Below are 27,530 nucleotides of genomic sequence, written 5' to 3' on the forward strand. Positions count from 1 at the left end.
AAGTTAACAGCAGCTCAGATCAGAGACCAGATGAATGCCACACAGAGTTCTAGCAGCAGACCCATCTCTAGAACAACTGTTAAGAGGAGACTGCGCCAATCAGGCCTTCATGGTCAAATAGCTGCTAGGAAACCACTGCTAAGGAGAGGCAACAAGCAGAAGAGATTTGTTTGGGCCAAGAAACACAAGGAATGGACATTAGACCAGTGGAAATCTGTGCTTTGGTCTGATGAGTCCAAATTTGACATCTTTGGTTCCAACCGCCGTGTCTTTGTGAGACGCAGAAAAAGTGAACGGATGGATTCCACATGCCTGGTTCCCACTGTGAAGCATGGAGGAGGAGGTGTGATGGTGTGGGGGTGTTTTGCTGGTGACACTGTTGGGGATTTATTCAAAATTGAAGGCACACTGAACCAGCATGGCTACCACAGCATCCTGCAGCGACATGCCATCCCATCCGGTTTGCGTTTAGTTGGACGATCATTTATTTTTCAACAGGACAATGACCCCAAACACACCTCCAGGCTGTGTAAGGGCTATTTGACCAAGAAGGAGAGTGATGGAGTGCTGCGGCAGATGACCTGGCCTCCACAGTCACCGGACCTGAACCCAATCGAGATGGTTTGGGGTGAGCTGGACCGCAGAGTGAAGGCAAAGGGGCCAACAAGTGCTAAACACCTCTGGGAACTCCTTCAAGACTGTTGGAAAACCATTTCAGGTGACTACCTCTTGAAGCTCATCAAGAGAATGCCAAGAGTGTGCAAAGCAGTAATCAGAGCAAAGGGTGGCTATTTTGAAGAAACTAGAATATAAAACATGTTTTCAGTTATTTCACCTTTTTTTGTTAAGTACATAACTCCACGTGTTCATTCATAGTTTTGATGCCTTCAGTGAGAACACTGAAGGCAAACTTTTGGCCTGTACTGTATATATATATATATATATATGTGTGTGTGTGTGTATGTGTGTGTATACATATATATATGTATGTATGAGAGCACACCCAGCCTCTTACTGAAGTTGCATGCTAATAAAACATGGACTGAAGAAATGAAAGGGTGGTGGTGCAGCTGTTAGCACTGTTGTCTCACAGCAAAGGGGTTCCAGTCTTCATGGAGTTTGCTGTGTCATAATGTTTTCACAGTCCAAAGACAGGCACATTAGGTTCATGTTAACTTTTAATTGGATGCAGGTGTGAAAATGAGTGTTAAGGGTGGTGTTTATGTGTCAGTGCTGTAATTGAGTTTGCCTCCTCTGTTTGCAGGGTTACACAGCCATCCACACCATCCAGAGGTGGTCTGAACTGAACTGGGCAAGTCACTGGGTTGTGTTCACCTGCTGGGTCTTCTTCCGTTTAATTCAGTGACGTCAAAGCAGATAGGAAGGATGGCAGACTTTAAAAATACTTTATGTAATGTTATGGGTTCGTAATGTCAGGATGTTGTCATCTGATGGCAACAAAAGGACAACGATCTGCTCAAGAGGAGAGGACTGTGGGACAGGTGGAGAACTGAGTCTATAAATACCTACAGTATACTGTCTGAGCCCAGGCTGTGGGATTGTTGTCGAAATGAACTGCAGAAAAGGATCCAATGATTTGACTGCAATGACAAAATGACTGGAAGAAAAAAATAACACTCTGTGTAAGATCTAATGGACCCTGAAAAGGCATTCATTTACTGTGACCTGTAGACAGCTGTGTGAAGGCAGGCCAGGTTAACTCTATCTGGACACAACTACCCTGTACAGTTAGTCCTGATGGAATGTCCAGGTCCAAAACATTTCAACTGTTTAGCATGCTCAGATACATTTAGATTTTTTTAAGGGTCCATAACTGTTGTTGTTCATATGTTCCTCTGTTACAATGGAATCTTTCTTACTGCTGCTTCTGTGTTTTTTGTATTTTTTTCCCCTCTCAAATATTTCAGTAAATATAAACAAGCTCCTGGTATTTAGGTTGAAGAGAAAAGAAGAAAAAGGTATACGCAGAGATGGTATGATTTAAGGAGGATGATGAATCCATACTCGAATAGGGACACGAAGTTCGATTGGATAACTAGAGGAGTGAACACCCTTAGTCAGCTGATTAGCAGGAGTAGTGAGAGTGGGATGGAGAGAAATGTGAAAGGATGAGCACAGAGAAAGTCTTCCTGATTGAACTTAGGCTGAATCTAATTTTTATGGTAAAAGAATATTTATCAACGTGAACATATGAATATGAATAAAAATGTGGAAATTCTTTGGCAATTAGACCCTGTAGAGATGATATGATTTAATGAGGGTGATGAATCCAAAGTCGAATAGGGAACCCCCCCAAAAGAAGAGTAAAAAGGGAGAGGGACAACCGATCATTTGACATGAGGTGATCTTTACCTTACCAGCAGACAACAGGCTTCTAATAAACAAGTAAAGAGAAAATTAAGGGGAGATGCGTAGCTAGAGAAACATGCATAAAGCAAAACATGAAAGACTATGGAATGGATATTTGCATAGTTAAGTATATGACAGAAATAAGTCCTGAATGAGACAGTACAACTCTGATAAGAAATGTGTGGTAGGAATATGTCTGGAATGACAGCTAGGGAGCCACCAACTAGTAGATAATAGATGTGAAATAGGTGTTGAAAAGGAAAGCAGTGAGGAAACGTGTTGAGGTCTAACCGCCAAATAATATACAAGCCAGAGATAAAGTAAGCTGAGACAACAGAAATAATTGTGAAATGCCAGAAAGGAAGGCAGGAAGGTGCATGGTTCTGCAGACTGTGGGTATCTACATGTTGAAGGTCAACGCGGACCAACTGAAATGAAAGGTCATAAGACCAAATAGAAATTAAGTTCAGAAGACCAACTTAAATAAAATGTTAAAAACAAACAAACAAAAAAAAAAAACATTAAGGTCCAGCGACCAAACATGAATTAAAGTCAGCAATTTTCAGTATGAGAGCAACAGAAATTAAGGGCCTGATCACCAAACTGAAAATACCGTGACTGGTGTGAGGTCCTAGTGATCTGGACCTATATGTAGAACATGAAAATAAAATAAGGTCGATGACCAAACAGAAAATACTGTGTATGAGCATGAGGTCCAGTAGACCTTGGGTGCACAGGCTGGGGTCCCAAAGACCATGTGTAGAACAATATAAAAGGTCAGAGGAGACCAACTGAAATAAAAGGTCATAGACCAAACAGAAACTAAGGTCAGAAGACCAACTTACATAAAATGGTGAAAGCAACATAAGGTCCGACGACCAAACGGAACCATTTGCACTCCACTCCCATTTTGTAGCAAAAACGCCAAAATGACATCCAAATTTAAAATGACTGTAGCTTCTGAACTGCTGTGACTACATGCATGCATGATGTCTTGCCAGAAAGAAGACTCCCTGAAGTTTCTTTTGAAAGTGTCAGAAGCACTCTAGGTGATACAAAGACAGAGTAATGGGCCTTTGAATTCAGTAAAAAATTGAAGATTTTGGTCCGCCTAACATAAAAAATGTTTTTTTCAGGATGAGTAACTGTCTATGGCTTCATCTGTGGAGGTAAATGACAGTATGGGGCTGTAGGCGCACAATCAATGAACACTTGTTTCAAATTTGAAGAAGAAAGCACAAAGTAGACTATTGTACAGTGTTTTTCCATGAAAAGATCCAGGCAGAGCTCCAAAAGACAAGTTGGTCTCTCGGCTTCAAAACAGTACTGTCAGTGATCAAACAACACTCAGCCAGCTTCTAACATTGTACCATATTGAAATCAGGTGTAATTGAAACAGCTGATGTCGTTTTTGACACAGAAACACCATAAAACATCAGAATAAAGCCACATGAAATGTGAAAGTTATCATCCCACTATCTACCTTTTATAAAACAGCTGCTCATAAGATCGCGTGTAATCCTGTAACTTTTCCTGTCGAAAAACGGCATGACATGACTTGTCACTGCCTATTGTGATTTTGGACTATGTCTTGTGCAAAATACATAAGAAATAAAGAAAATTATGTTATTTTTGAAAAGTCGAGAGCTTCCTGAATCCGGCAATACCAAATAACACATAGTTTGATGACGTAGTGCGCCTGGGAGATACCATTTAACAAAGGAGGAGGGGAGCGAGGACACCGGCATCCTAGCAGAGTTACAGAGGTTAAGTTAGCATGACAAACAGAAGTTAATAGTCACATGACCAACAAAACATAAGTGTTGAGGGGTCCTGCGGAGCACCTATGAGCATACAGCGAATGGTCCTGAAGACTATGGGTGTTTGTGCATACAGCGTGAGGTTCCGCAGACCATGATTGTGCATTTGCATGGGTTCCTGAAAACCGCAGGTGTTTGTGCATACAGCATGAGGTCCCGAAGACCATGCAAATGAGTGAGCAGTGTGATGAATGCAAGCAAGGTAAAAAGAATCAAACCAATAGCATTATGTTAATTTATGACCAACTTGAATAAACGAGTACAGCAGAACAGGTCCCAAGACCAGCAGATAATAAATCAGCAAGATAGAAATTGTGACAAGAAAACCAAGAGGAAATAATCATGTGTGATGCATGATTGTGGATTATAAAGTTATAAAGGTTCACTGATTGCAGAGGCTCTCCTCAGGTCCCACATATAATTACTTAAATTTTATTCATGACCTGATTTAAGACAACAGCATATATATATATACAGAAATCTTGAAAACTGTTTCTTTGTCTTTTTTTTGAGAAAGAGCTGCTAAGGAGAACAGTTTTGCTGTTTATATAAGCGTACTCTTCTTTGACAAAGAACACTGACCTGCAGCTCCTGTGAACAAATAGTACACGCGCAAAAGCCAGCAACCATTTACGAGAGATCGTCCTCAAGGAGATCTCCTTGGCACTCGACAATAAGTTGACTCCTATTAATAAGCTCATATCAGATCATGAAGCGAAAATTAATAGTCTTGAGGAATTCACCAATAATGCAGAGTATTTCAACAGCTGGAGGCTACTCAGGACGCACCGAAGACCTTTTTTAACCTTTCTATGTTGCTGCACAATGCTTTCTGTAAACAACTTAAAATGGAATTAAAGAGTTTATCTCTATAAACAGAGACTCTGTTGATGATAGGTGGATTGTGTGGGATGCATTATATTTAGAATTTTACGACATCTAATGCTTCAGGAGTTAATAAAGGTAGACTGAGAAAAATACAAAAATTAGAACACAAAATATCTGTTATGGAACTGTCTCAGCAAAAGCAGTTTTCTGACACGTGCAATATCATTAAACTTAAATCAGAATTTAAAACAGTACTTTCACAAAAGGCAGAATTCGAAATTAACAAATCAAGAGTTAACCACTATATAGTAAATGGTAATAGACCAAGCTGCCTGCTTGCAAGCAAACTGACCTCTAATGATAACTCAGCAGACATAGCAACAATACTATCAGAGACAGATGATCTGCTTTCAGACCCTGACCTTATAAATCAGACATTTGTTCGCTATTATAAAAATGTATATGCTTCAGAGAGCAAGGCAAAAGCCATATAGAGTCCTTTTTAGTGAAATTGAAGCTACCCTCTCTCTTATTAGAAGAGGCTCAGGCTCTGGATGCTCCTCTATCCTTAACTGAAATCCAAACTGCTTTAAATACTATGAAGAAGGGTAAATCACCTGGCCTGAATGGCATACCTCCAGAAGTATATTCGACATTTTGGTGTGTTTTGGGTCCACCATTACTTGCAATGATAAATACAGCATTAGAAGTAGGAGCATTTGGGAGAGATGCCAATACTGCTTTAATATTATTATTACTCAAAAAGGATAAAGATCCTACCCAATGCTCTCTTTATCGCCCCAATTTGTTAATTAATTCAGATATTAAACTGTTTTCCAAAGTATTAGCATCCTGGTTAGAAATAGTGCTATCAAAACTAGTTCATCCAGATCAGAGCGGTTTTGTGAAGAGACACCTATCCTCAGAAAACCTTTATCTGCTGCTTCATATTTTAAATACTTCATCTAATGTTCCCTCTTGAACGGTTTTATCAGTTGACGCAGAAAAAGCGTTTGACAGCCTAGAATGGCCCTATCTGTGGATAGTGTTAAAAATGGGATTTAATACAAACTTCATCACAATGATAAAAACACCTTATGCCAATCCATCAGCAGCTGTAATTACAGGTAATATCTGTTCTACTCCCTTTAAAATTACAAGGAGCAGTAGGCAAGGGGACCCACTCAGCCCTTTGTTATTCTTTCATTAGAACTGGTGTCTCAGGCCATTAGATAATCAACACTGATAAAACCAATAAGTTGCAGTTCAACAGATCACGCTCTAGCCTTGTATGCAGATGACATACTTTTATTTTTTGAGGATGTTACACACTCCCTCCCATATATTCTAAGTATTATAGTAGATATCAGTCATATTTCCAGTGACAAAGTAAATTGGAATAACTCATCTCTTCTCCTACTTAATTTAGCTGACAGTTGGCAGATAAAGTGTCAGATTGGACAGATGCAAAATAAGTCAGTTCAGAGCTGGATGTTGCTTAAGCCAAGCCGCTGTTGTACAGTCTGATAGCGGTGGGCACAAAAGAATGTCAAAATCGTTCAGTTCTGCTCCTGGGTGGGATAATCTGCTCGTTGTGCAGAGGGTGAGAAGAATTGTCCAGGATTGCACAGATTTTGTTTTTCACCCTCCTCTCAGCCACTGTCTCCAGACTGTCCAGGCCTAGTCCCACCGTAGAGCGGGCTTTCCTCACAAGCTTGTTGAGCCTGTTGACCTCACCAGTCTTAACTCCACCCCACCAGCACACTACAGCAAAGAAGTAGAAGTAGCATAGAGTAGTGACCAGAGGTCAGCGTCCACAGCTTTGAAAAAATGGGCTGATGATGTTGCAGTGATCGACCTATGGCGTGTTTTTAATCCATCGGTCAAAGATTTTTCGTTTTTTTTCATCCAGACACCATTCTTTTTCTAGAATAGATTTTATCTTTGCCTCGAAAAACCTTCTTGATAACGTCCGTATTGACATGATCCCTCTTGTTCTCTCGGATCATAAAGCTCTAATTTGTAGGGCTAATTTGACTCCACAAATAAACCGTGCACCTCGCTGGCGCTCTAACACTTCCCTTTTACAAGACATCAATTTTATAAACCAATTTCAATCCGCTTTAGCTGAATTTATCTCATTTAATGAACATTCTGTAGACAATCCTAGAGTTTTATGGGATGCAGTGAAAGGTTTTATTAGAAGTAACTGTACTGCATTTGCATCCAATTTAAATAAAACTCGATATAGCAGGATTTATGAACTAGAACAAAATCATCTGCATCTTGAAGAAATTATGCACTCTAATGTGACTCCGGATTTGTTGGTGCAACGGAATTCAATAAGAAATGAGCTGAATTTCTTGCTCAGGCAGCATGCAGAGTTTCTTATTTATCGTTCACGTCAGAATCACTACTTTGAAGATGCACGTCCTAGTAGATCACTTGCCTTGAGCCTCCGGGCCTGCGAGAACTTTGCAAGTATTTCTTCTATTAAAACACCACAAGGAGAATTAGTGTCTGATCCTGTACAAATTAATTCCACTTTTCGCATGTTTTTTTTTTCAAAGTTATATAACTCTGAGGTTGCACATGATTCTTCCAAATCAGATATATTTTTAAGTAACCTTCATCTACCTAAGTTATTGCCCAGTGACGTCTTGTCCCTTGATAAACCTATAACATTGGATGAATTAGAAGCTGCATTACGTAGCATGAACAAAGATAAATCACCAGGTTTTGATGGGATTCCCCCTGAATTTTTAGTAACTTTCTTTTTTATTATCTTTCTTGTGTTAGCCCTTCGACCAGAGCCTTTTATGCATAAGCTCATAAACCCTGATCAAAGCGGAGAATAAACCAGACGAGGAGTACATGTCACTCGCCCAGGTTAATGAGCTGCTCCATCAGCAAAAGGATATGTTCTCAACACTGCTTCAACAACAACAAGACAATTTCAAAAGTTTTATCAAGATCATTATGGACTCAACAACTACCAGACTGGATGCTTTATCAAGAGAGTTGCAAGACATAAAAACAAGCTTGCAATTTACACAGAAAGACGTTGATGAAATCAAAACCGTTACCACTACACAGTCCGAACTCTATTCTCAGTGCATTCAGATGTGTTTAAAGTCTGTGAAAGTCTGCTGGCTACTGAAGATAAACTGGAGTATCTGGAGGGACAATCCAGAAGAAGCAACTTGGTGATTGATGGGATCGAGGAATCACCCGGGGAAACCTGGGCCGAGACAGAGGAGAAAGTCAAGAGGGTCCTAGCCGAAAAGCTACAACTTCGGCAAGAGATCGAGATGGAGAGAGCCCATCGCTCAGGGAAACCTGGAGGCGATAGCCTGAGGCCCATTATTGTTAAGTTCCTCAGGTACAAGGACAGAACAACCATACTGCAACACACCAAATCTCTTAAAGGAACCAAAATCTACATTAACGAGGACTACACTGATTCAGTAAGAAGAAAGAGGAAGGAGCTGTTGCCAGAGTTGAGAGCTGCCAGAGCCAGAGGAGATATTACCTATCTGCGACATGACAAACTGATTATTCATCCCCGTACCAGTACACCAAAAACCACCTAGAAACATTAATCTCCTACCACTGTATGCTGAACCATAAAACTCTCATATGACTATATATACGTTGTCTCTGGTAAGAAAAAACCACCATGAAGGAACGCCACACGGGTAAAAGCTCAAAAAAGAGAATGTAGAAAAGCAGAACGCAGGTGGCAAAAAAAACAAACTCCAGGTTCATTATGACATCTATAAGGAAAGTCTGCACATCTATAACCTGGAGCTAAAAAGGGCGCGGCAGTCCTTTTTTTCTGAGATTATCAACAAAAATAACAACAATGCACGGACTTTATTTACTGTTGACAGACTGATGTTGGGGTCAACACATTAGGCTTCACATGGAGGCACCAAAAATGTTGGGAACATAAATTCAGGCTTCACACGGCGGCACCAAATATGTTGGGGTTTAATTGGCTATCGGGAATAATTAATAATTATTATTAATAATTAATAATTATGTTAAATAATGTGACTTAATTAACATTAAATCACCTCGTGGAGCACCATTCCCGTAAAGGGAAAAATGATAGCCAGTTAAAGATATCAGTCTCATAAAATAGGCTAAACTATTAATTTGGAGTTTGATTAATAATTAAATTAATGATGAAACAACCAAAATCAACGGTAATGCCTGAAGGATTTCGGAGTTCTTGACGCAGCAGAGGTTGACTATTCATTCACTCTTGTACAACGTTAAACAGACAGCAGGTATGATTCCAAAGAATTATATTTAGTCACAAATTAGCAAAGCAAACCAAAACACACAAATTCTAACTAACTATATACAAGCTTAGTGTGTGTATATGTGTGTGTGTGTGTGTGTGTGTGTGTGAGAGAGAGAGAGAGAGAGAGAGAGAGAGAGAAAGAAGAAAAAGACAAAGGCGGGTGTGGTGATCAAGGAGCCGTTTGGCCTACAAAATAAAATGGCTGACAACAGAGAACTACCAAAATGGCCGAATCAAGGCTTGCTTCAGGGGGAGGTGTTTGTCTGACCATGTGGTCAGGACAAAGACAAAGGCTAAGAAGCGGGAACTGTTACCCCCTTTCCACCAAAGCAGTTCCAGTGCTGGTTCGGGGCCAGTGCTGGTGCTGGTTCTCAGTTGGTTCAACTTGCGAACCAGCTGAGAACCAATTTGCTTTTCCACGGCTCGAGGTGGTTAGGGTGCCACGTCATTGCGTCACTGTATACGTCAGTTACGCTGAACAACAACAACAACAACAACGGCGGACCACCTAGTTCTGCAGCTGTTACTCCTGGAGCTACGAGGCCTCATCGGCATCCAAACACGGCAGATACGTCGTATTTGTGCTGCTCGACAAGATTTGTATGGACGGCAATTATGTTCCAGAAGACAGGTAATAACCTAACACGGTTTGTCTCTTACTAACACTGAACGTGAGATTGTTATGTTAGCCTTTGTTGTAAGCTAATGTTAGCTGCCAGAGCACAGCTAACGCACAATGCAAATGTGTAACGTTATGTGTTGTGTACTTATTTAGACAACTGAGGGCTTATTGTAGTTTCAGCTGGACAAAAGAGGATGCTTAGCTATTAATTTTAGTATTGATCACTCTCCACTCAACATGCTTATTTACCTATACATTTTTGTCCTACCCCATGCAGAGCTGGCTCATGAAGCCCTTTGCGGACACTGGCAGATTGACCCCTGAACAACACACCTAAAACTACAGATTAAGCAGTGCATGGTCGGTTGTGGAAATGGCTTTTGGGAGATTGAAAGGGCGGTGGAGGTGCCTCCTAAAAACCTGCCATTCAAATGTTTTTTATATTTAGTTTTTGCTGTTTTGTTGCTGCTTACCTGACTCCTTTTACCTGTGTTTGCTGGACTACTTCATGTCACCAATATTGTTTCATCCTTCAGTTCAATAAATTCATATAAATGATTATGGCTGTCATGTTCTCATTTCTTTATAAACACAGTGACTGAAGACATCTATGAAAATCATCTTATTTATCTGATCGTTTTCAGTTTGTTGACATTCATAATGAATCATCCTTACGTACCAAAGTTTGTTTTGGAGTTCCGCAAGGTTCTGTGCTCGGACCAATCCTATTTACTCTATATATGCTTCCTTTAGGTAACATCATTAGAAATCACTCTATAAATTTGCATTGTTATGCGGATGATACTCAGTTGTATTTATCGATGAAGCCAGAAGAAAGTAATCAATTAACTAAACTCCATAACTGCCTTAAAGACATAAAAACTTGGATGAGCACCAATTTCCTGATGTTAAATTCAGACAAAACTGAAGTTATTGTTCTTGGCCCCAAACAACTCAGAGACTCTTTATCTGATGACATAGTTTCTCTAGATGGCATTGCTCTGGCCTCTAGCACTACTGTAAGAAACCTCGGAGTAATATTTGATCAAGATTTGTCTTTTAATTCTCATTTAAAACAAACCTCACGGACTGCATTTTTTCATCTGCGTAATATTGCGAAAATTCGGCCTATCCTGACCCGAAAAGATGCAGAAAAATTGGTCCACGCTTTTGTTACCTCTAGGCTGGATTACTGTAACTCTCTATTATCAGGTAGCTCTAGTAAGTCCTTAAAAACTCTCCAGCTAATTCAGAATGCAGCAGCACGTGTACTAACAGGAACTAAGAAACAAGATCATATTTCTCCTGTTTTAGCTTCTCTGCACTGGCTCCCTGTAAAATCCAGAATTAAATTTAAAATCCTACTGTTAACTTATAAAGCTCTAAATGGTCAAGCTCCGTCATATCTTAGAGAACTCATAGTGCCATATTATCCCACCAGAACACTGCGCTCTGAGAACGCAGGGTTACTCGTGGTCCCTAAAGTCTCCAAAAGTAGATCAGGAGCCAGAGCCTTCAGCTATCAGGCTCCTCTCCTGTGGAATCATCTTCCTGTTACGGTCCGGGAGGCAGACACCATCTCCACATTTAAGACTAGACTTAAGACTTTCCTCTTTGATAAAGCTTATTAGTTAGGCTTATAAGCTTATAACCTAGTTAGGGCTGGCTCAGACTTGCCCTGTACCAGCCCCTAGTTAGGCTGACTTAGGCCTACCCAGCTAACAAATTTTGGTTCCCTAAACATTCTGGGAACGTTTGTTTTAAGTTGTAGGAACGTTTTTTGAACGTTGCAACACAATGTAATATACTGGTATAAACGGCAAGTTTTCCTGACGTAACCAGAAGGTTATATTGATGTTCCCGGAACGTTCTTGGAAGGTTAATTGAACGTTTAAAGAAGGTTACCAGAATGTTCTCCGTAAAACGTTCCCTGCATGTTAAAACGGCAAGTTTTCCTGACGTAACCAGAAGGTTATATTGATGTTCCCTGAACGTTCTTGGAAGGTTAATTGAGCGTTACAAGAAGGTTACCAGAATGTTCTCCGTAAAACGTTCCCTGCATGTTAAAACAGCAAGTTTTCCTGACGTAACCAGAAGGTTATATTGATGTTCCCGGAACGTTCTTGGAAGGTTAATTGAGCGTTATAAGAAGGTTACCAGAATGTTCTCCGTAAAACGTTCCCTGCATGTTAAAACGGCAAGTTTTCCTGACGTAACCAGAAGGTTGTATTGATGTTCCCTGAACGTTCTTGGAAGGTTAATTGAGCATTACAAGAAGGTTACCAGAATGTTCTCCGTAAAACATTCCCTGCATGTTAAAACGGCAAGTTTTCCTGACGTAACCAGAAGGTTATATTGATGTTCCCTGAATGTTCTTGGAAGGTTAATCGAGCATTATAAGAAGGTTACCAGAATGTTCTCCATAAAACGTTCCCTGCATGTTAAAACGGCAAGTTTTCCTGACGTAACCAGAAAGTTATATTGATGTTCCCGGAACGTTCTTGGAAGGTTAATTGAACGTTTAAAGAAGGTTACCAGAATGTTCTCCATAAAACGTTCCCTGCATGTTAAAACGGCAAGTTTTCCTGACGTAACCAGGTTATATTGATGTTCCCTGAACGTTCTTGGAAGGTTAATTGAGCGTTACAAGAAGGTTACCAGAATGTTCTCCGTAAAACGTTCCCTGCATGTTAAAACGGCAAGTTTTCCTGACGTAACCAGAAGGTTATATTGATGTTCCTGGAATGTTCTTGGAAGGTTAATTGAGCGTTATAAGAAGGCTACCAGAATGTTCTCCATAAAATGTTCCTTGCGTGTTAAAACGGCAAGTTTTCCTGACGTAACCAGAAGGTTATATTGATGTTCCCGGAACGTTCTTGGAAGGTTAACTGAGCGTTATAAGAAGGTTACCAGAATGTTCTCCGTAAAACGTTCCCTGCATGTTAAAACGGCAAGTTTTCCTGACGTAACCAGAAGGTTATATTGATGTTCCCTGAACGTTCTTGGAAGGTTAATTGAGCGTTATAAGAAGGTTACCAGAATGTTCTCCATAAAACGTTCCCTGCATGTTAAAACGGCAAGTTTTCCTGACGTAACCAGAAGATTATATTGATGTTCCCGGAACGTTCTTGGAAGGTTAATTGAGTGTTATAAGAAATTTACCAGAATGTTCTCCATAAAACGTTCCTTGCATGTTAAAACGGCAAGTTTTCCTGACGTAACCAGAAGGTTATATTGATGTTCCCTGAATGTTCTTGGAAGGTTAATTGAGCGTTACAAGAAGGTTACCAGATTGTTCTCCGTAAAACGTTCCCTGCATGTTAAAACGGCAAGTTTTCCTGACGTAACCAGAAGGTTATATTGATGTTCCCTGAACGTTCTTGGAAGGTTAATTGAGCGTTATAAGAAGGTTACCAGAATGTTCTCTGTAAAACGTTCCCTGCATGTTAAAACGGCAAGTTTTCCTGACGTAACCAGAAGGTTATATTGATGTTCCCGGAACGTTCTTGGAGGGTTAATTGAACGTTTAAAGAAGGTTACCAGAATGTTCTCCGTAAAACATTCCCTGCATGTTAAAACGGCAAGTTTTCCTGACGTAACCAGAAGGTTATATTGATGTTCCCTGAACGTTCCTGGAAGGTTAATTGAGCGTTATAAGAAGGTTACCAGAATGTTCTCCATAAAACGTTCCCTGCATGTTAAAACGGCAAGTTTTCCTGACGTAACCAGAAAGTTATATTGATGTTCCCGGAACGTTCTTGGAAGGTTAATTGAGCGTTATAAGAAATTTACCAGAATGTTCTCCATAAAACGTTCCCTGCATGTTAAAACGGCAAGTTTTCCTAACGTAACCAGAACGTTATATTGATGTTCCCGGAACGTTCTTGGAAGGTTAATTGAGCGTTATAAGAAGGTTACCAAAACGTCTCCCCTCAAACGTTCCTTCCAAGTTAAAATGGCAAGTTTTCCTGATGTAACCAGAAGGTTATTTTGATGTTCCCTGAACGTTCTTGGAAGGTTAATTGAGCGTTACAAGAAGGTTACCAAAACGTCTCCCCTCAAACATTCCTTCCAAGTTAAAATGGCAAGTTTTCCTGATGTAACCAGAAGGTTATTTTGATGTTCCCTGAACGTTCTTGGAAGGTTAATTGAGCGTTACAAGAAGGTTACCAAAACGTCTTACCTCAAACGTTCCTTCCAAGTTAAAACGGCAAGTTTTCCTGACGTAACCAGAAGGTTATTTTGATGTTCCCTAACCATTCTTGGAAGGTTAATTGAACGTTATAAGAAGGTTACCAAAATGTCTCCCCTCAAACGTTCCTTCTAAGTTAAAACGGCAAGTTTTCCTGACATTACCAGAAGGATATTTTGATGTTACCTGAATGTTTTGGTAAGGTTAATTTAATGTTTTAAGAAAGTTACCAGAATGTTCTCCCTCAAATGTTCCTTCCAAGTTAAAACAGCAAGTTTTCCTAACATAACCAGAAGGTTATTTTGAAGTTCCCAGAATGTTCTGGGAAAGTAAGTTGAATATTATAGGACGGTTGCCAAAATGTTTGAATGTTTTAAACACAATTATAAACAGCAAGTTTTCCTGACGTTCCCAAGGTTAATTGAACATTATAGGAAGGTTACCACAATGTTTTCAGTTTAATGTTCCCTTCATGAAAATTATAAAACAAATGTGATTCTGTTCCTACTCCTAGGAAATTAAAACACTCAGTGAATGTTCCTAGAATTTTTTTAACAATACCATTTACATCAATACCAATACATTTAAAGTGTCACCATCACATACTCACTGAAAAACCAGAGAGAAAAAAATTCTGTCAACATTGACATTTGTCCGATTTATTGGAAACTATGAGAAAAAAAAAAACGGAGAAAAAAAAAAGGAGAGCAAACAGGAACACTTTCTGCTAAGGAACATACAGGAACATACAGAAACTTACAGGAAGTAACATAGATGGAGGAACACTGCAACAGGAACATACAGAAACATACAGGAAGTAACATAGATGGAGGAACACTGCAACAGGAACACACAGAAACATACAGGAAGTAACATAGATGGAGGAACACAGGCCTAGTCCTGGCTTTCTGCAGTTTGGTCTGCTGCTTCACCCCCCTGTAAAATAGAAAAAAAGTCATGTTAGATAATCTTTTATTGCAACACATGTCACACTATCATACAAACAAACAAAAGTTTCTAAGACTTGGCTTTAAACAGCCAATGCAGGGTCTAAAATTATATTTTTGGTTCACCAGTCAAATGCCTGTGTAATGGCAATAATTCGTGGTGATCATGAAAAACACACAGAGCTGTCCTTTGGGCGTTTATTTTCTTTGAAATAAATTATCAAGCATTCAGACCCTGGAACCCCAGCTCCTGGGCGAATGAGAGACAAATTGACATACAGAGTGGAAGTACTTATGCCAGAGAAACAGATAACGCCTTTGCGTACACAGAGAGAAACTACTTCACATATGCTGACCTTGTGGGCCAGATAAGGTTTAAGACATGGAGACAGACAGAAAAGGCCCAAACTGCATGCAATATAAAATAGGAATAGACTAAAGCCCTGTTCGGACGGGATTAGTTTTACATAGGGACGAGGGGTAAAGTAATAATTACCAGAGATTTTAGTCCCGTCCGAATGTGCCATGTCAGTAATCATTACCGCACAATGTCAGTAAAGATTACCGCGACTTTTACCTTCTGTAAAAGGGTCCAGGACAATTACCTCAGGTAATACTTATCCCGTGCGAATAGATCAGCAGTAAACGTGTGTTAGGGCTGTCAAAAAAAAATCGAAGTTAGAAATATATTCAAATATATTTATTTTTTTATAAGTTTGAACCTAAATTGGATCATTCGAATATCATTAATAATTAATTAATACTATCAATAATCTTGTATATCACAGCAAATCCCGTTCGGGCGGAGATGGCTCGCGCACGAGCCGGGCCAGAGAGGGACGCAGCAGGAGGGAGAGGCACCGACGGAGGAGTCTGCTGCACCAACACCACCCACTGCGCTGTCATTCAATACCAAGTCCTTCAGTAACAGAGGTTTCCCGTACCGACTTTAACCTCTCCCGAATTGATCATCTTGTCGATAGCGCCGTAGGCTCGCTGCGAACAACACTCGACTCTGTAGCTCCTCTTAAAATGAAGTTAACAAAGCAAAGAAAGTTCGCTCCTTGGTATAACTCTCAAACGCGTAAGTTAAAACAAATATCGCGAAAATTTGAAAGGAATTGGCGATTAACCAAACTGGAAGAATCTCGTTTAATCTGGACAGACAGTCTCAAAACTTATAAGAGGAGCCTCCACAATGCCAGAGCAAACTATTACTCAGCATTAATAGAAGAAAACAAGAATAACCCCAGGTTTCTTTTCAGCACTGTAGCCAGGCTGACTGAGAGTCACAGCTCTATTGAGCCTTGTATTCCTTTAGCCCTTAGCAGTAATGATTTTATGAGCTTTTTTAATGACAAAATTCTAACTATTAGAGGCAAAATTCATGACCTCCTGTCCTCAGATAGTACCTATCTAACCTCAAACACAGCTGTAAGACCTAATATATATTTAGATTGCTTCTCCCCAATTTCTCTTCAAGAATTGACAGCAGTGATTTCTTCATCTAAATCATCAACGTGTCTCTTAGACCCCATCCCAACTAGGCTACTTAAGGAGGTCTTATCTTTAGTTAACACTCATACATTAGATATGATCAATATATCCTTATTAACAGGCTATGTACTACAGTCTTTTTAGATAGCTGTAATTAAACCTCTACTAAAAAAGCCCACCCTGGATCCAGAGGTGTTAGCCAACTATAGACCAATATCTAATCTTCCATTTATGTCAAAGATCCTTGAGAAAGTAGTCGCAGACCAGCTGTGTGATTTTCTCCATGATAATAATTTATTTGAGGAATTTCAGTCAGGATTTAGAGTGCATCATAGCACTGAGACAGCACTAGTTAAAATTACAAATGACCTTCTGATTGCTTCAGACAAAGGACTCGTCTCTGTACTTGTTTTATTAGATCTTAGTGCAGCGTTTGACACAACTGACCATCACATTCTACTGCAGAGACTGGATCACTTAATTGGCCTAAAAGGTTCTGCACTAAGCTGGTTTAAATCTTATTTATCTGATCGTTTTCAGTTTGTTGACGTTCATAATGAATCATCCGTACGTACCAAAGTTTGTTTTGGAGTTCCGCAAGGTTCTGTACTCGGACCAATCCTATTTATTCAATATATGCTTCCTTTAGGCAACATCATTAGAAATCACTCTAAATTTCCATTGTTATGTGGATGATACACAGTTGTAACATTTGATCAAGATTTGTCTTTTAATTCTCATTTAAAACAAACCTCACGGACTGCATTTTTTCATCTGCGTAATATTGCGAAAATTCGGCCTATCCTGACCCGAAAAGATGCAGAAAAATTGGTCCACGCTTTTGTTACCTCTAGACTGGATTACTGTAACTCTCTATTATCAGGTAGCTCTAGTAAGTCCTTAAAAACTCTCCAGCTAATTCAGAATGCAGCAGCACGTGTACTAACAGGAACTAAGAAACAAGATCATATTTCTCCTGTTTTAGCTTCTCTGCACTGGCTCCCTGTAAAATCCAGAATTGAAATTAAAATCCTACTGTTAACTTATAAAGCTCTAAATGGTCAAGCTCCGTCATATCTTAGAGAGCTCAAAGTGCCATATTATCCCACCAGAACACTGCGCTCTGAGAACGCAGGGTTACTCGTGGTCCCTAAAGTCTCCAAAAGTAGATCAGGAGCCAGAGCCTTCAGCTATCAGGCTCCTCTCCTGTGGAATCATCTTCCTGTTACAGTCCGGGAGGCAGACACCGTCTCCACATTTAAGACTAGACTTAAGACTTTCCTCTTTGATAAAGCTTATAGTTAGGGCTGGCTCAGGCTTGCCCTGTACCAGCCCCTAGTTAGGCTGACTTAGGCCTAGTCTGCCGGAGGACCCGCCTATAATACACCGGGCACCTTCTCTCCTTCTCTCTCTCTCTCTCGTATCCTATTACTGCATCTTGCTAACTCAGCCATTCTGGATGTCACTAACTCAGCTTCTTCTCTGGAGCCTTTGTGCTCCACTGTGTCTCAGATTAACTCATATTGCAGCGGTGCCTTGGATAGTGTGACGTGTGTGGTTGTGCTGCTGCCGTGGTCCTGCCACATGCCTCCTGCTGCTGCTGCCATCATTAGTCATTAGTCATACTTCTACTGTTATTATACACATATGACTATTGTCACACATGTATACTACCAGATATTAATACATACTTTCAACATATTGTACCACAGTAGCCAGAACTATAACTATAATATTATTAATTTCATTAATGTTGCTGTAAGCTACTATCATTACCGTCTGTCCTGCATCTCTCTCTCTCTCTCTCTCTCTCTCTGTCTCTCTTTCTGTCTCATTGTGTCATACGGATTACTGTTAATTTATTATGCTGATCTGTTCTGTACGACATCTATTGCACGTCTGTCCGTCCTGGAAGAGGGATCCCTCCTCAGTTGTTTCTATCGTTTTTATTCCCCATTACAGGGTTTTTTTTGGGGGAGTTTTTCCTTATCCACTGTGAGGGTCCAAAGGACAGAGGGATGTTGTATGCTGTAAAGCCCTGTGAGGCAAATTGTGATTTGTGATATTGGGCTTTATAAATAAAATTGATTGAATTGATTGATAATAGTGAAAGATTGATATTACGGGAAAATTGACCTGACACCTAGTACATGAAAAATTATATCCACTAGGGCTGTAACGAATAACCGATTTGAATCGGAAAATCGGTTTTGATTTAAAAGATGCGAGGGCATCGGTACACAGATTAATGAATCAGTCTCAATGTAGCTTGAACCGGCCGATGGCCCGACTGAAAAGTTATAAATCGGTTTAATGTTTCTGATACAGCTGCTGAAAGCTGCATCTCCCTCTTTGACCGTCTCCTGCTTCCTCCCGTAACCCCTAAATTCCACCAGATGCGTGTGCAGCGGAGCTGATACGTTTCAATTCTAATCAATGTTTGTGGTTCCACCGGCTCTGTCACAGCTGCGGCGCTCCGGAGCATCCACAGCAGATATGCAGAGCTTCTATTTTTACGCCGGAGCACAACGCAGCAATTCAGCACAGAGCAGATCGTGCGGGACAGGAAGTCGTGCACAGAAACAAAATAAAACATCCGGTTAACTTTAGGCGCAGTTGACTCTCTCCCACTCCCTCAAATAAAACTCTCACGAGACTGTCGCAGTCAGTTAGCGCTGTGAGTTTGTACACAGATCTCTCTTTGTTGTTTCTTTGACTTTAATTTGTGCCAACAAAACCTGAATATTGTTTATTTTTTCAGCCAGAAGGGCTTTGGAGAGCTCTTACATGTTGTTTTTACATGTTACACTAATAAACATGACAAAAGAAAAACAATGGACTGACAACATTCTCAGCCTGATGCTGGCATCTTCTCTTTGCTCTTTTCCACAGATTTGTATATTTGGATCTCTTCCTTCCTGAATCCATTCTAAAAATAAAGAGACATTTGTCAGAGCGACTGACCTGCTGGCTCATTCACTGTATCTCGCTGAAACAGGGAGGGGAGGGGCAGACTAAGGCTGGGGCCACACTAGAGGATTTTCAAATCTTAACCGATATTAAAAATGCAAGAGACCACAGACATGAAGATTATTTCAACTCCTTTTAACTCTATAAATCTTCTAAATGCACACACTGTTTGAGATACTATAAAATTAGCCTATTTCAGTGATGTTGCTAGGTACGCATCCTGCGTCCCTGACGCATTAAAATCTGAAAGGACACAGTAAACTCACTATCCATGCGTCCCGGGGACGCACCGCATTTTTCCCATGAAAAAACGATACATTGTGAACAACAACTCGTGTTTAAAATCACAGTAACTAACAAAAAAAACCCTTGTTGTCAGCAGACCAGACAAGCGCTGTTTCAACCCTCTGCGCATCTACCATGGCTGATAGCGAGCCGGCCATGCCGATACGCCGGCTCACCGGAGATCCGGCACGCAGTCATGCCAATACGCTGGCATGACGCCGGAGATCTGGCATGGCGCCGGAACGCTACCAGCCATGATCTACTCAGCGCAGACGTGATCCCCTGTACACAGTATCGCGACATGCTAGTTTGGCCGCTACCAAAACAACTAGCCAGTCCCCGCGGATTTCATTTCAACAATTAAAGATACGAACTTAGTAAAGTAGTAAATAAACCCACGTTTCCACTACTCGATGCTGTGTTCATTCGTGTCGATGATGTTTTAACGTTTAGGGGACGTGCAGTGATTGACTCAGTTCATTTGATTTAGTTGATGTTCAGACAAGAAGATTTTGGTGTTATTTTGGTGACAATTTATTTGTTAACTCTGTCATGGTGATGAGAATGTTCTGTTTATGTGTTAAAATCAGCACTTTTATTGATAATTAGGGGCCGGGCAGCCTAAGCTGCCAGGACCCTATTGTTTTCCTCAATGTTCTTCTTCTTCTTTTTCTTCTTCTTCCGAGGAAATCCTACTTCCCATGCGCGAAAAATGAAAAAACTTTGCACAAAGCTCCAGTCCCATGCCAGATTTACTCAACTCCAAGCACATGTCAATATTCTTCATGGGGGGGGGGGGGGGGGGGATAAGCGTTTAAATTTAAAAACTTTGAAAATTCCTACCAAACCAACTGTATGTGCTACAGTTTTGCAACTTTCACCAAAATGTAGCCCCAATACTTTAGAAACTTTTGTACACTCAAACTCAGTACAAATTATGAAGTTCATCACTGTTTTTTTCAGAAACTGTAAAACATATTTAACCTATCTCCTCCCACAATATTTGCTCAACTGACACCAAACTTGCTACAGAGCATCTTCAGACTGCCCTCCACAAACGATCCACACAGACTTTTGATTTATCCAAAATTGAGCCTACAGTGCATCAAAATGTTTGACTGTAAACAGTATTGTAAACATATACTTGCAAATTCTTGCTAAAAACATTTTTAATGTTCATTTAAAAAAATGACAAAATTTTTGGAGTAATGGTAGATGATGTATGGAAAATATCAGAATTTTATCTCAAAAATTGAATTTTTTACAGCATTTTGAATTTCACTCTCATGCAAACAACTGGAGTCAATGTAAGAATGGCATTTTTAAACATCAGATTTTCTCTTATGAAGCAAAACACTTATTGTTAAAAACAAATCACCAACATTTCCATGCTGTCAAGATGCAATTTATGTATTATCAGATTTTTGTTTTGATAACAGAATTTATGACATTTTGACAATTTTTGAAATCTGCCTTGACAACTGCTGCCTGGTTGGTGACTACCTGAGTCCATTTTTCAGACCACACACTAGGAGCCACTTCCAGCCAATTAGTTCAATGAGTTACGAGCTGATTCTTGGTGTTAGAGGTTGTGAGTTCAAGCCCCAGCTACGGTAGTCAATTCAAAAATGGTATTTTTAAACATCAGTTTTTCACTTATGGGGCCAATAAATCATTGTTAAAAACAAATTACCAACATCTCCATGCTGTCTAGATGCAATTGTGTATTTTTGTCTTAATAACTGAATTTTTGACAGCCGTTTGAAATCTGCCTTTACACACTAACAGCTGCTGTCTTGCACACAGGTGACTGGCTTAGTCAATTTGTGAAGCTACATGTGACATTTCCACTTGCCAATTAGCTCAGTGAAATAGGGGCTGCTTCTTGGTGTTGAAGATTGTGAGTTCAAGCCTCTGCTCGTTCAACATTTCCATGTGAGAAATCTACCCAAACTTTTCACAAAGGTCCAGTCCCATGCCAGATGTCCTCAACTGGAAACACGCAGGGTTTCTGCAGGTATCAGCAAATCTAATTTAATGCTTTTTAATGCCCTTTTTAATGCCACTTTAAACAAATTTAATGCCCATGTCAAACTGCAGATGGCCCACAAGACGGTTTATTTGCACATTTCAAAAAGAACAAAAGCAGCCTAAAGAATGATGTGAAAAACTAACTCTAACATGAAAAGGCCGGAGGCGGTCACTGTAGTGGCAGGTGTGGTGGTGGTAGCAGCAGCAGCTGCAGTTGTGGTGGCGAAAGCAAAAGTTGCGTTGCTGGTCACGGCAAAGAAATTCAGCACAGTTAACTGCTGCCTGCCTTTAATCACCGACTTGTGACTATCTGACAGCGTGTGTGATTTCACCGCATTGACGGGCATTGTGTTTGAAGATCTTTTTGCACACGCTGCAAAACGCCACTCGTGTTTTATCGTCGACAGGCTTTAACCAGGTTCTGAATAGTTCCTCATCCAACCACTTCTGCTGAAACTTGCACAGTGTTCAACATAACATTTTTTCCCCACTGGCCCCCTGGGCCAGTAGTTCAGAGTTTTACTGGCCCCTTGTATATTCTTACTGGCCCAAGTAAAAAAAATAGAGAGAGAGAAAAAATGTCTATAAAACTTCATTTCATTTAACTTCATTTCATTTAACTCCATTATACCTCACCGTAGTGCGTAATGGTCTATATACAGCACAGCCTCTGTCCACTTCTTAGATGACCTCACAACAGGTTTACAGAGTTTTAACTTCTGCCTGTATGAGCGAATCAGGTGGACAGTGTTGTAAACTGGATGAACTTCAGTAGCTGAAGTTCATCCAGTTTACTGGTCAGCGAACGCACGTTGGAGAGAAATATACCTGCATGGCAGCGGTGTCCGCGTTGGCGAAGACGCACAAGCGCACCGGCACGTTTCCCCCTCCTCCGGCGTTTCACTGTACGAGCAAAGGTGAGGGCACCTTTGGCCAAAAAGCCCAAGAAATCCACTGAAGGCTCCAGAAAAGTGGGATAAAAATCCGCTGGAGTTGTTCCCCTGACAAAAAAAGCCTTACAGCGTCACTGGCCCGAGCGGGCCTGTGACCTGTCAATCAACTTGCCCGACATACTATTTTATTGGCCCGGGCCATCGGGCCATGGGTTATGTCAGCTTTCCACTATTGCACTTTTCCGACATTTCGCTAATATTCCCTCCGCTCTTTCGCCACAGCATGAGCACGCTCACAGCACGTTGCATTCCAAGCATCAGGTGTTGTGACTTCGTGCACCGACCATAAACAATAGCCAATTAAAGGGTTCTGCCTGTCAATCATCACATTATACTTCCGATCAAAATTATTACATGTTTATATAATCAAAATAAATCGTGAATAACAATGTTTTTTTTCCATCAAGTGTATTTAATTTTTTAATGCCTCTGGACATCGAATTTAGTGCTTTTTAATGCCATCTAAGGCCTTTTCGCAAAATCTATTTAATGACTTTTAATGCTTTTTAATGACCCGCGGAAACCCTGAACACAAGACAATAGTCCTGATGGCGGCACTACAGCAAGCCTCTAAATTTCAAATTCATAACAAATCAACCATATGTGTCACAGCTTTGGAACTTTCACTTTCAAATTGCCTAATTTTGCCTAAAATTGCCCGGCCCCGACATTGCTGCGCAGCAGCTATAATTTATTTTGGTACTACAGACACCATTTTGTTTTCATTTGAATTTTAGTAATTTATTTTGGTGCTATTTATGTTGCTACAAAAATGCTATTTTATTTGAATTTTGTATGTCATGCCACTGTGACAGTTGTTTTGCAATAACCTTTTCAGATTTGGAATTTTATTTGTTTAATTTCAGATAGGCTACATTTTGAATAAGGATAGACCGATACATCGGCCGGCCGATATATCGGGCCGATATTTGAGTTTTTTACTTGTATCGGCATCGGCTGATACGCACATGAGTTCGCAGATTTATTTTTCCCTGGCATGATTTACAGACAGGCATCCACGGGCAGCTCTGTGTTGCCGGAAGACCCTGCAGCGCACATGCAGCGAATCCTACTGTGTACAGTAGTTGTTGTTTTATTTATGCTTTAGCTTAAATATTTGTTTATTTTATAAAGATATTACTGGAAGATTTAAGAGCACTGAACTCTTTTTTTTATTTGAATGTATAATAATAATAATAATCATAATATTCTACCTGTTCTACCTCAACTTTCCATCTCGTTTTAGTATTTTTTACTGTTCAATAAATGTTTCTTATTTTAAACTTGAGACCTGTAATATTTGTTATCATTGTGTCATTTTTTTGATGTAAATTGAGGGAGTAAAGGCAGTATCGGCCCCAAATATCGGCTCAAGAAAATCGGCAGTCCATAATCGGTCATCGGCTAAGGGTGATGGAAAAAAATCGGTATCGGCATCAGCCCTAAAAAATCCGTATCAGTCTATCCCTAATTTTGAACATACATGAATATATCCATTAATTATAACCATATCATACCATACCACCATCAAAGGAGTTTAACACTACAATTTAAGAAATAGAAGAATATAAGAAATAGAAAGAAATACATTTTTTAATTGGGGACCCATTGAATTTCCCAGGGACCCAATCAACATCACTGCTATTTTATTGCTTTTGTTACTGCACTATTTCAGAATCATATTTTTTCATCAGTCTGACACATCGGTCAGCGAGGGGGACAGCCAGCAATTAAAAACATATCTACTTTTGGGCGCAAATACACATAAAATACTTGCACTGTAGAGCCCTAAGAAGTCAATAGGATGGTGTCTGCAACATTAGAAAATTCTGCAGGGGTGTGCCATGAAAAGAGAGTATTGAGTGACACTTTTTTCTGTCGAAATAGAAAATATACTCACCACAGCGACCTTTCTCTCGAACTCTCCAATAGCCTGAAAGCAACTGAAAGAAAGAAAAAACTCATGTCATATTCTTTTTGTTTGTTTTTTAAATCACTGACACATAATGAGCATGATTAAATAGCAAATATTGAGAAAGATAATATTAAATATTAAATATAAAAGGACTTACAGATCTTTGAATACAGACACTACATTTTATTAAAGAGGACACGCAACAGCCAGTTAAACTAACACATTAAACGTAAACATTAAGGAGAAAACTGAAGTCTAGTTTCACATTTTTCATTAGTTTTTTAGCTAGGGTGCAGCCATCTTGTCGATCGACAGTCTTGTTTTGATGCCAAAATTCACATCGTGATCATGAACACAGCAAACACTATAAAAAATTAAAATTAAAGAGTGTAGCACTGTGTCTGTCATTTATATCTTGCATATTTTGTGACTTACCGGTTTTGCTCTCCTCCATGTGCTCTAATGGCACGTTTGCATCCCCTGTCCCTGGCACCAATCAGCCATTTTGGCACTGCTTTTCCCCCATCTTTCCTTGTTATGTCTTTGGTGAGGTAATTTTTTTTTTTCAAACTCTCTGTAAGTGACATCCAGAAAGAGCAAGAGTGAGGCTCGTTATTGTCTAATTCAAGGCACTTTGTCAAGGTGAACTTATCAGGTGATGGATCAGAAATGAAGATCAAGCTACTCAAAGCGGTCTTTGCTATTTTATCATTAAAAGTCAAAGCGGCACAAGATTATATTTAGGAGCGAGTGTTAAGTGTTCCCAATGCAGTTGCTTTATGACACTGATGATCAATGAACATTGTGCTCAAAACAACACTGATGTTGTGTTGACAATAAATAAATAGCATTAGAAATGTTCCGTGCACATATTCACTTCTCAGTAATTAATTAAATGATCTAAGCCACAATGGTGTCAGTTTGTTATTAACTTGGATTTTTAGATATAGACAGAAGACGGGGGAAACAATATAGGAAATGAAATGATGATGTTTATGGAATGTTTATTTGGAGATGGGTAAGTTTATGATGTTATTTACGCTTCAGACTCCGCCATGTTGGACAGCCAGCGCAGTTGTTTCTGCCGTTGCCATGACAACGCGCATCCATGAACCGGTCACCTGTTAACCCGAAACACCGGCCGGTCACGGCTTTTCACATGTCCGAAAACGTCGCAGCAGATTTACAAACAGGCGTTATTTGGATAAGCTAACCGCATATGGGGAATCTACAGGGTTGCTTTCTCGCCTGAAAAAATGTGAAATCTTAATAATGTGACTCAACAGTGTGTGACTCTTGGTTTCAAGACGGAAAAACGGACCCATTTGCTTATTTTTCTGATTTTGTTTTGAAACGGAATAATGAAAGATCGAACCATACACGGATTAAACATACAGAGTTGCTCACTAACTGTCACGAAGTTAACGTTCGGCGTTATGACGGCATATCTACGTTGCTAACGCATGCATGGCACTGTGTTATAGTATGTGTTGTTCTATGTCTGTGTACATATAGCATAGAAAATCATACTCACTGTGCCATAAAATGCATTACGAATCGTCATGACGTTAGCCAACATGCGAGCCTCCTAGCGGAAACGGAAACACCGTTCGCGGGTAAACACGAGTTTAGCCAATCACAGACCCCGCTGGTAGATGTTGGGATTATGGGTAATGTAGTACTTCTTCGTGACTACGTGGAAATTAATTGTTGTCAAACCTATATTTGGAAAAAAAACCCTCTAGATACGAGCGTCGATCGTCTGACAGTTGTTCTAACATAATTAGTGAGTCTACACTGGCAAGTTAGGACATTACATGTTAAACTCATTTGAGTCATAGCATGCTAGCTAACGGACGTTTAGCCACCTAGCCAAGAATGTCGCTAAAGGGAAAAAAGTAGTTGAACAAACTTTTAGGTTTATACAGTGCTTTTTTCAGTTCTATAGTGTTGTTTGTTAGTCAGGACTTACCTTCGACACTGTTTGGCCCAACTCAAAACTCCTCTTCAACCGTTGAAATATTTTAGGCGCTGATCCTGAGCGGCAACTCCAGAATGAATGAGTCATCGTCGGTTATCGCGAGATTACTTTCTCTCATTTCCATGACAACCCCCGCCACACACACGCGCACACACTGTTTATAAAAACAATGCACTGGCTATTTTAAAGAGCAGATAAGCTATCTACGGCTGTGGTTGAGTTTATTCAGGTTTTTCTTTTTTATTTTTTTTACCTCACATTATAGTGGCTTAAATACCAAAACATTTTGATGACACCTTAAGTGTCAATAATACAGCAGTATATAACAATATTATTTTACCTAAAACAATTAAATTTACATGTCATTTCACAATAGGCTATGGCCCAGTTGGGACCCATCTAGTTCCCATATGTGCTGGCCAACTGGGATGCCCATCTCTCGCCCATGTATATTCTTCTGGGATGCCCATATGGGGTGCAACACCAACCCACTTAAAAGCCCACTCTGAGCCCATGCCCAGTTAAAGCCCATGTAACCCAAGTAAATCCCATGTGGGCCCCACTTGGACGTGTTGGCTGGGATGTATTTAATGAAATCACTGAACACTGCAATCTACGAACATACTATATGTGGCAGGACGGCACAGCCCGTCTCCACTCATGTTGTGTATGTGCTGGGTCAGGTGGATAGCTGTGTAGGCTCGCCCCAATAATTTGCCTTTTGTTATTATTATTGTAATCTTGCTTGCCTCATCACTGAAATTGGTCAGCATTTTAAATTTTGAAATATCGTTAATAAACTTTCTC

The 27,530-nt window shown here is 40.0% G+C and overlaps 1 protein-coding gene and 1 long non-coding RNA gene across 4 annotated transcripts in view; one reads left to right on the forward strand and one right to left on the reverse strand.

The window, feature by feature from the left end:
- Nucleotides 1-4,679, forward strand: part of LOC117258359 (protein-serine O-palmitoleoyltransferase porcupine-like) — a 67,718-nt gene extending 63,039 nt beyond the window's left edge. For all 3 annotated transcript variants that reach the window (XM_078170362.1, XM_078170363.1, XM_078170364.1), the window contains one exon: nucleotides 1,265-4,679. In XM_078170362.1, the coding sequence (XP_078026488.1) occupies nucleotides 1,265-1,366 (102 nt within the window). In that variant the 3' untranslated portion in view covers nucleotides 1,367-4,679. The remainder of the gene's footprint in view (nucleotides 1-1,264) is intronic.
- Nucleotides 4,680-14,809: 10,130 nt separating this feature from the next.
- LOC144464182 (uncharacterized) lies at nucleotides 14,810-26,373 on the reverse strand. Its single transcript, XR_013491968.1, has 4 exons — nucleotides 26,277-26,373; nucleotides 25,178-25,316; nucleotides 24,728-24,770; nucleotides 14,810-15,080 (listed from the first exon to the last, which is right to left on the reverse strand). It is a non-coding gene; the product is annotated as an uncharacterized LOC144464182 (long non-coding RNA).
- Between the last annotated feature and the right edge of the window lie 1,157 nt (nucleotides 26,374-27,530).

This window comes from Epinephelus lanceolatus, chromosome 8 (genome assembly GCF_041903045.1).
Source record: "Epinephelus lanceolatus isolate andai-2023 chromosome 8, ASM4190304v1, whole genome shotgun sequence".
NCBI classification, from domain to species: Eukaryota; Metazoa; Chordata; class Actinopteri; order Perciformes; family Serranidae; genus Epinephelus; species Epinephelus lanceolatus.